This window comes from Hyla sarda, chromosome 2 (genome assembly GCF_029499605.1).
Source record: "Hyla sarda isolate aHylSar1 chromosome 2, aHylSar1.hap1, whole genome shotgun sequence".
Taxonomy (NCBI): domain Eukaryota; kingdom Metazoa; phylum Chordata; class Amphibia; order Anura; family Hylidae; genus Hyla; species Hyla sarda.
In genome coordinates, this window is record NC_079190.1 from 20,014,041 (window position 1) to 20,024,598 (window position 10,558).

The following is a 10,558-nucleotide window of genomic DNA, read 5'->3' on the forward strand; positions in this document are numbered from 1 at the left end:
CATATGTAACAAAAAAAAAATTTTTTTACCTAAAATGCCTCTTTTCCCAAAAATTTTACATTTTTAAAAAGGGTAAAAGCAGAAAATACCCACCAAAATTTGTAACACAATTTCTCCCGAGTACGGCGATACCCCATATGTGACCCTAAACTGTTGCCTTGAAATACGCCATGCGCATTTGAGGCCTAAATTAGGGACTTGCATAGGGGTGGACATAGGGGTATTCTACGCCAGTGATTCCCAAACAGGGTGCCTCCAGCTGTTGTAAAACTCCCAGCATGCCTAGACAGTCAGTGGCTATCTGGCAATACTGGGAGTTGTTGTTTTGCAACAGCTGGAGGCTCCGTTTTGGAAACAGTGGCGTACCAGATGTTTTTCATTTTTATTGGGGAGGGGGGCTGTGTAGGGGTATGTGTATATGTAGTGTTTTTTACTTTTTATTTTATTGTGTGTTAGTGTAGTGTAGTGTTTTTAGGGTACAGTCACACGGGCGGGGGTTCACAGTAGTTTCTCGCTGGCAGTTTGAGCTGCGGCAGAAAATTTGCCGCAGCTCAAACTTGCAGCTGGAAACTTACTGTAATCCTCCGCCCATGTGAGTGTACCCTGTACGTTCACATTGGGGGGGGGGGGGGGGGGAAGAAACATCCAGCTGTTGCAAAACTACAACTCCCAGCATGTACGGTCTATCAGTGCATGCTGGGAGTTGTAGTTTTGCAACCGCTGGAGGCTCCGTTTTGGAAACAGTGGCGTACCAGACGTTTTTCATTTTTATTGGGGAGGGGGGTTGTATAGGGGTATGTGTATACGTAGTGTTTTTTACTTTTTATTGTGTGTTAGTGTAGTGTTTTTAGGGTACAGTCACACGGGCGGGGGTTCACAGTAGTTTCTCGCTGGCAGTTTGAGATGCGGCAGAAAATTTGCCGCAGCTCAAACTTGCAGCCGGATACTTGCTGTAATCCTCCGCCCATGTGAGTGTACCCTGTACGTTCACATTGGGGGGGGGGGGGGAAGAAACATCCAGCTGTTGCAAAACTACAACTCCCAGCATGTACGGTCTATCAGTGCATGCTGGGAGTTGTAGTTTTGCAACCGCTGGAGGCTCCGTTTTGGAAACAGTGGCGTACCAGACGTTTTTCATTTTTATTGGGGAGGGGGGTTGTATAGGGGTATGTGTATACGTAGTGTTTTTTACTTTTTATTGTGTGTTAGTGTAGTGTTTTTAGGGTACAGTCACACGGGCGGGGGTTCACAGTAGTTTCTCGCTGGCAGTTTGAGATGCGGCAGAAAATTTGCCGCAGCTCAAACTTGCAGCCGGATACTTGCTGTAATCCTCCGCCCATGTGAGTGTACCCTGTACGTTCACATTGGGGGGGGGGGGGGGAAGAAACATCCAGCTGTTGCAAAACTACAACTCCCAGCATGTACGGTCTATCAGTGCATGCTGGGAGTTGTAGTTTTGCAACAGCTGGAGGCACACTGGTTGTGAAACACCGAGTTTAGTAACAAACTCAGTGTTTTGCAACCAGTGTGCCTTCAGCTGTTGCAAAAGCTACAACCCCCAGCATGTACGGACAGCGGAAGGGCATGCTGGGTCTTGTAGTTATGCAACAGCTGGAGGCATACTACTTTGGCTGGGGATGCTGGGGACTGTAGTTATGCAACAGCTGGAGACACACTGGTTTGCTACATAACTCAGTGTGCCTTCAGCTGTTGCAAAACTACAACTCCCAGCAGTCACCGACAGCCAACGGGCATGCTGGGAGTTGTAGTTATGCAACCAGCAGATGCACTACTACAACTCCCAGCATGCACTTTAGCTGTTTGTGCAAGCTGGGAGTTGTAGTTACACAACAGCTGAAGGTACACTTTTCCATAGAAAAAATGTGCCTCCAGCTGTTGCAAAACTACAAGTCCCAGCATGCCCATAAGGGCATGCTGGGAGTTGTGGTGGTCTGCCTCCTGCTGTTGCATAACTACAGCTCCCAGCATGCCCTTTTTGCATGCTGGGAGCTGTTGCTAAGCAACAGCAGGAGGCTGTCACTCACCTCCAACGATCCTCGCCGCACAGGTCAGTCCCTCGTCGTCACCGCCGCCGCCGTCGCTCCTGGGGCCCCGATCCCAACATTGACGCCGGGGATCGGGGTCCCCAGCACCCGGGGTGCACGTCCCGCACCCGCTCACGTCCTCCGGAAGAGGGGCGGAGCGGGTTGCGGGAGTGACACCCGCAGCAGGCGCCCTGATTGGTCGGCCGGTAATCCGGCCGACGAATCAGGGCGATCGTGAGGTGGCACCAGTGCCACCTCACCCCTGCAGGCTCTGGCTGTTCGGGGCCGTCTCCGACAGCCAGTAATTCCGGGTCACCGGGTCACTGGAGACCCGATTGACCCGGAATCTGCCGCAGATCGCTGGACTGAACTGTCGACATGGGGGGGCATAATGACCCTCCTGGGCTATATGCCCCGATGCCTGCTGAACGATTTCAGCAGGCATCGGGCACCGGCTCCCCTCCAGCTAGCGGCGGGGGGCCGGGATTTGACAGGACGTACTCAAACGTCCTGAGTCCTTAAGGACTCGGAAAAGGGGCCGCTTGAGTACGTCCTGCGTCCTTAAGGGGTTAAACCTAATTTACATTGCAACCTATGATGGTGTCATGCTAAGCTGCCCACATTATGCCAGTGCTGAACCCTGTGATGTAGAATTGGCGGACTATATGATGTGTGTACTGGACTATCTGATGTGTATACAGTACTGAATTTCTGATGTGTATACTGGACTATCTGATGTGTGTACTGGACTATCTGATGTGTGTACTGGACTATCAGATGTGTATTCTGGACTATCAGATGTTTATACTGGACTATCTGATGTGTATACTTGACTATCTGATGTGTATACTGGACTATCTGATGTGTATACTGGACTATCTGATGTGTATACTGGACTATCTGATGTGTATACTGGACTATCTGATGTGTATACCGGACTATCTGATGTGTGTACTGGACTATCTGATGTGTATACTGGACTACCTGATGTTTATACTGGACTACCTGATGTGTATACTGGCCTATCTGATGTGTATACTGGCCTACCTGATGTTTATACTGGACTATCTGATGTGTATACTGGACTACCTGATGTTTATACTGGACTACCTGATGTGTATACTGGCCTACCTGATGTTTATACTGGACTATCTGATGTGTATACTGGACTACCTGATGTTTATACTGGACTACCTGATGTGTATACTGGACTACCTAGTGTGTATACTGGACTACCTGATGTGTATACTGGACTATCTGATGTGTATACTGGACTATCTGATGTTTATACTGGACTATCTGATGTTTATACTGGACTATCTGATGTGTATACTGGACTATCTGATGTTTATACTGGACTATCTGATGTGTATACTGGACTACCTGATGTTTATACTGGACTACCTGATGTGTATACTGGACTACCTAGTGTGTATACTGGACTACCTGATGTTTATACTGGACTACCTGATGTGTATACTGGACTACCTAGTGTGTATACTGGACTACCTGATGTGTATACTGGACTACCTGATGTGTATACTGGACTACCTGATGTGTATACTGGACTATCTGATGTGTATACTGGACTATCTGATGTGTATACTGGACTATCTGATGTGTATACTGGCCTATCTGATGTTTATACTGGACCATCTGATCTTATACAGGTTGTTGGGCGGGGCTGGAGAGGACCTAGCAGTCATGGTACATATTGGCACCAATGACAAAGTAAGAGGTAGGTGGAGTGTCCTTAAAAATGATTTCAGGGACTTAGGCCGCAAGCTCAAGGCAAGGACCTCCAAGGTAGTCTTTTCTGAAATACTACCAGGACCACGAGCCGCACCAGAGAGGCAGCGGGAGATCAGGGAGGTAAACAAGTGGCTCAGAAGCTGGTGTAGGAAGGAGGGGTTTGGGTTCATGGAGAACTGGGCAGACTTCGCTGTCGGTTACCGGCTCTACCGTAGGGACGGGCTGCACCTCAATGGGAAGGGTGCAGCTTTGCTTGGGGAGAAGATGGCTAGAAGGGTGGAGGAGTGTTTAAACTAGGGACTTGGGGGGAGGGAACCTACAGCAAAGAGGGGGAAGATAGTGTAGATAGAGAGGTGGGAATTATAAATGTACCTGGGGTGGAGCGGAGGGAGGGGTTAGAATAGTTAATAGGAATAGGCTTCATAGGAAAATAAAACTTACACCCTTGAATCCCATTAACCCCAATAACATAAAGGATGGAAATGTAAAGTGTATGTTCACAAATGCCAGAAGCCTAGCAAATAAAATGGGGGAGCTTGAGGCCTTGATACTGGAGGAACATATTGATATAGTTGGGGTCACTGAGACATGGCTGGACTCCTCGCATGACTGGGCTGTCAATCTGCAGGGGTTTACATTGTTTCGCAAGGATAAAATGAACAGAAAAGGTGGTGGAGTCTGTCTGTATGTAAGAAGTGGTATGAAAGTCAGTGTGAACGATGCCATAGTGTGTGATGATTCTGAGGAGGTGGAATCACTGTGGGTAGAATTGCAAAAGGAGGGAAATACTGAAATAATAATATTTGGGGTAATCTACAGACCCCCTAATATCACTGAAGAGGTAGAAGTTTCATAAACAAATAGAGAGGGTCGCCCGGGCAGGTACAGTGGTAATAATGGGAGATTTTAACTATCCAGATATAGATTGGGGTCCGGGGTTGGCTAAAACTACAAAGGGGCGACAATTCCTAAATTTATTGCAGGATAATTTTATGGGCCAGTTTGTGGAGGACCCAACAAGAAGTGATGCCTTGTTGGATCTGATCATTTCCAACAACGCAGAGCTGGTTGGTAATGTAACTGTGCGGGAAAACCTTGGTAATAGCGACCACAATATAGTTACTTTTGACTTAAAATGTAGAAAACAAAGACAGGCGGGGAAGGCAAAAACATAACTTTAAAAAGACAAACTTCCCTGGGCTGAGGGCTGCACTACAGGACATAGACTGGGGGGAGGTGTTGTCAAATACTGATACAGAAGGTAAATGGGACATCTTTAAATCAACTCTAAATAACTATACAGCTAAATATATACCAAAGGGGAACAAATATAAACGATTAAAACTAAATCCTACATGGCTGACACATGATGTTAAAAGAGCAATAAACAACAAAAAAATAGCCTTCAAAAAATACAAATCTGATGGGTCAGATATAACATTTAAACAGTACAAGGAGCTTAATAAAATCTGTAAAAATGTAATAAAAACAGCAAAAATTCAAAATGAGAGACAGGTGGCCAAAGAAAGCAAAACTAATCCTAAATATTTTTTTAGATATATAAATGCAAAAAAACCAAGGACAGAGCATGTAGGACCCCTTAATAATGATAATGGGGAGGTTGTCACAGGCGATCAAGAGAAGGCGGAGCTACTGAATGGGTTCTTTAGTTCTGTATATACTAAGGAAAAAGGAGCTGACATTGGCCAGGTCAGTGCTGGTAACACATCATGTACAGGTCAGTGCTGGTAACACATCATGTAATGTACTGAACTCGCTTAATGTAGAGATGGTACAAGGTAAGTTAAGTGATATAAATGTAAGCAAATCCCCAGAAACGGATGGACTACACCCAAGAGTTCTTAGAGAGGTAAGTTCAGTAATATCTGTACCCCTGTTCATGATATTTAGAGATTCTCTGGTGTCTGGTATTGTGCCAAGGGACTGGCGCAAGGCGAATGTGGTGCCAATCTTCAAAAAGGGCTCTAGGTCTTCCCCAGGAAACTATAGACCGGTAAGTTTAACGTGCATTGTGGGTAAATTGATTGAAGGACTTATAAGGGATTACATACAGGAATACATAGGGGATAATAGTATTATAAGTGATAGCCAGCATGGGTTTACTAAGGATAGAAGTTGTCAAACCAATCGAATTTGCTTTTATGAAGAGGTGAGTAGAAGCCTTGACAGAGGAATGGCTGTGGATATAGAGGGGGGCTGTGTATATAGAGGGGGGCTCTGTATATAGAGGAATGGCTGTGGATATAGTGTTTCTGGATTTTGCCAAAGCGTTTGATACTGTCCCTCATAGACGTCTGACAGGTAAGTTAAGGTCTTTGGGTTTGGAAATTTTAGTTTGTAACTGGATTGAACACTGGCTCATGGATCGTACCCAGAGAGTGATGGTCAATGATTCGTACTCTGATTGGTCCCCGGTTATTAGTGGTGTACCCCAAGGTTCAGTACTGGGACCGCTGTTGTTTAATTTATTTATCAATGATATAGAGGATGGTATTAACAGCTCTGTTTCTATCTTTGCAGATGACACCAAGCTTTGTAGCACGGTACAGTCTATAGAGGATGTGTATAGGTTACAAGATGACTTGGATAGACTAAGTGTCTGGGCATCCACTTGGCAAATGAGGTTCAATGTGGATAAATGTAAAGTTATGCATCTGGGTACTAATAACCTGCATGCATCGTATGTCTTAGGGGGGATTAAACTGGCAGAGTCACTGGTAGAGAAGGATCTGGGTGTACTTGTAGATCACAGACTACAGAATAGCACAATGTCAGGCTGCTGCTTCCAAAGCCGGCAGGATATTGTCATGTATAAAAAGAGGCATGGACTCAAGGGACAGGGACATAATACTCCCCCTTTATAAAGCATTGGTACGGCCTCACCTGGAATATGCTGTTCAGTTTTGGGCACCTGTCCATAAAAGGGACACTGCAGAGTTGGAAAGGGTGCAGAGACGCGCGACTAAACTAATATGGGGCATGGAACATCTTAGCTATGAGGAGCGATTAAAGGAGTTACAATTGTTTAGTCTTGAGAAGAGACGTTTAAGGGGGGATATGATAAACGTATATAAGTATATTAATGGCCCATACAAAAAATATGGAGAAAAACTGTTCCAGGTTAAACCCCCCCAAAGGACGAGGGGGCACTCCCTCCGTCTGGAGAAGAAAAAGTTTAGTCACAAGGGGCGAAACGCCTTCTTTACCATGAGGACTGTGAATTTATGGAACGGTCTACCTCAGGAACTGGTCACAGCAGGAACAATTAACAGCTTTAAAACAGGATTAGATACATTCCTGGAACAAAATAACATTGATGCTTATGAAGAAATATAAAATCTCATCCCTTCCCCAATATCGCGCCACACCCCTACCCCTTAATTCCCTGGTTGAACTTGATGGACATATGTCTTTTTTCGACCGTACTAACTATGTAACTATGTAACTATGTATACTGGACTACCTGATGTGTATACTGGACTACCTGATGTGTATACTGGACTACCTAGTTTGTATACTGGACTACCTTATGTGTATACTGGACTATCTGATGTGTATACTGGACTATCTGATGTGTATACTGGACTATCTGATGTGTATACCGGACTATCTGATGTGTATACCGGACTATCTGATGTGTATACTGGCCTATTTGATGTTTATGCTGGACTATCTGATGTGTATACTGGACTATCTGATGTGTATACTGGACTATCTGATGTGTATACTGGACTAGACTATCTGATGTATATATTGGACTATCTGATGTGTATACTGGACTATCTGATGTGTATACTGGACTATCTGATGTGTATACTGGACTATCTGATGTGTATACTGGACTATCTGATGTGTATACTGGACTATCTGATGTGTATACTGACTTTGATTCTGCCCCAATGGCAGGTGTCAAGAGAAGGATGAGACATGTTTTTTATATATTTAAGTATATATATTTATTAAGAATAATACACAGGATAATTGTCCGTCCTCGGCTCCCGGGTGTAGTCATAGGCCTCAGTCTTCACTATTCTACAGGATGGTTCTGTTCCGGGTCCGGTATCTTGGTCCTCAGGCTGACGTTAAAGTCTATTCTGGAAATCTTCAATGACAGATGCTGGAAATCTGTGTAGTTGGTCACTTGGTATAAGGTGACACCGCAGAATCCCAGGTATTCAGCCACCAGGACGGGGACATTGATAATCGCCCTGCAGTGTCCGGTGCACAGCTCCGTATAGAAGGAAACCTGACCGGCACCGAAGAGCAGCAGCACCACAGAAGTCACTAAGGTGACGGCCAGCCTTATATGGCAAACAATCCGGCTGCTGTATGACCTTTTGTAAAGGAATCCAGCTTGGCACATATTGTATATGGCTCCACAAAAAAATGCCGTACCTGAGCTGATCCTGTGTATTGTACGATTGTTCCTAACAGTAAATACGGCATTCAGGGCTGTTCCTATGCACCCGATGCATCCTAAGGTAAACAAGATCTTCTGGTAAATCCTAAAATGCTTTGCAGATGGTTCAGAGCACAGGAACATAAATCGGTACTGCAGGTAGGCGATGGCAACTCCTATGATGGGTGCCCCAAAGAACACAACCTTATATATTATCCACTCAGGATATCCTATAGCCGTGTAACTGATTAACGGCTGTCTGTTATGTCCTCGGGCGATGGTCAAGGTGACAAGAGTGCTGAGGCCCAAAAGGTTCCATGTGACCCAAAGGAGAAGCAAGAACCCTAATCCCTGGATCTCCATGGCACAAAGAAACAACAAAAATCGCTGAGATAAAGGAAAGATTCGCTAAGCAAAAGCCGCTGTCTCTGTCCAACTCTCTCTGTGTAATCAGATTGTCAGGCGGGTTTTTCTATAGGCTCGGAACTCGATGATGTCACCTCTGTGATGTCAGTCTTTGGTTCATTGCGGTAACACCATCATGCTGCATACTGATTGGTCCTCAGTGTTGTAGATCTTTATGCAGACAATCCTGGCATCACATTTGCTGATATTTAGCGTTTCCACAGTCAAATAAAACTAGTAATGGCTGAATCCACATTTCAACAGGGTTTTCCAAAATCTCTTTCAACATGAATTCTAGTGAATATAACCTTATGTGTCTGTACTTCTGCCAATTCTCTTCTTTTAATAAAAAGGTTAATGTTTTGTCAGATATACAACATATAAAAGGTTTTTATTCTGACAGCGCCCATTTAAATAAACCTGCAGGTCTGAACCTTATATGTATTAACATTTCTGTAACTGCTCAGTGGTTAAAAAAAACAAAACAAAAAAAAAACCATTGCAGATAGGGTTGTACTTGGATATATTTGTACATTTATTAAAAACACAATAGTTCTTACTGGGTATAGACCTATTATTATTATTATTATTATCATCACTATAACTATATTATACGGTCTTATTCCCAGATGATCCTATTACAATATACATACCGTTCCATGACAATATGTATACCAAAGAAAAAAAAGAGCTTAACCCCTATTTGACCAATAAAACAATACAGTGGTCCCTCAAGTTAAAATATTAATTGGTTCTGGGACGACCATTGTATGTTGAGACCAGAACTCTATGGAAACCTGGTAATTGGTACTAAAGGCACCAAAATGTCATCCAAAAATAGGAAAAAGTGAGAATTAAAGAAAAATAAGTAGATAAGTAAATAAAGCAAAGTCCTTCCATTTAAAAGTAATAAAGATCTGCTGGAAGCTGTAACTCTTTTTATTATAAAAATGAAAAACACATCTGATACAAAACATAAAGCAAAAACAAGCTTAACCAGCTATAACAAACATAACATTAATAAAATTACAAAAACAAACTCTGCCTAACCGGCCAGCCCAAATTTACTAAAATACACTTTAACTTTTTTTCCCCATATCAAAATAACACACACAAACACGCATTCCAAAAAAAATGAACATAAAAAAAAATAGCCCAACTTGGCTTATAAAAAATATATAAACATAAAATTCAGCACAACTTGGCTATAAAAACAAATCAAAGGAAAAGGAATATAAAAGTAGCACAACTTGGCTATAACACAAAAATTACCCTTACCCAGGGGAGGAAAAAAATAAAAAAATTGCTCAGCACAACTTGCTTCAAAATAAAGCTCTGCCTCCCAGCCAGAGATCCACAGGTGAAAGAAGGGCAAGGAAAAGCAGCGCGGAGATGCGGCCGGAGAGAGGGCCCAAAGAGCCCAGCCCCACGCACCGCCCCCGCACGGCCGCAAGGCCCGCGAAGCACGCCCATCACGGCAAGGAGCCGAGGACGGCCAGAGAGGATCCGCGCGGCCCAGAAACCGGACCCAAAAAGAGCAAGCCAGAACCGAAGAAAGGGACAACACCGCCGAAAAGCGAGACCGCGAAGCCGTAGGCTAGGAGAGCAGAGAAACTGGAGGAGAGCAGCCCCCCAAGGAGGGGGAAAAAATCACAAACATGTGTACATGCATATACACAAGCATACACACATATATATATATATATATATATATATATACATACATATACTTGCACATATGACGCTGCTTTTTTACTGGCCCGACTGCCACTATACACTATATAATATAAAACAATATAAATACCAAACACAATATATACAAAACACAATATATACAAAAACCACAAAAAATATACATAAATATAATAAATACCCTACAGAAAACCACAGAAAACACCTACACTAAAACTGTCCCCTCACCCACACCACCCCTCCT

At 43.8% G+C, this 10,558-nt stretch overlaps 1 protein-coding gene across 1 annotated transcript; it reads right to left on the minus strand.

The window, feature by feature from the left end:
• Positions 1–7,845: 7,845 nt before the first annotated feature.
• On the minus strand, positions 7,846–8,580 carry LOC130357342 (DNA damage-regulated autophagy modulator protein 1-like). The gene has a single exon (XM_056560028.1). It carries the CDS (start codon positions 8,578–8,580, stop codon positions 7,846–7,848), a length of 735 nt encoding a protein of 244 aa, XP_056416003.1.
• Positions 8,581–10,558: the final 1,978 nt, after the last annotated feature.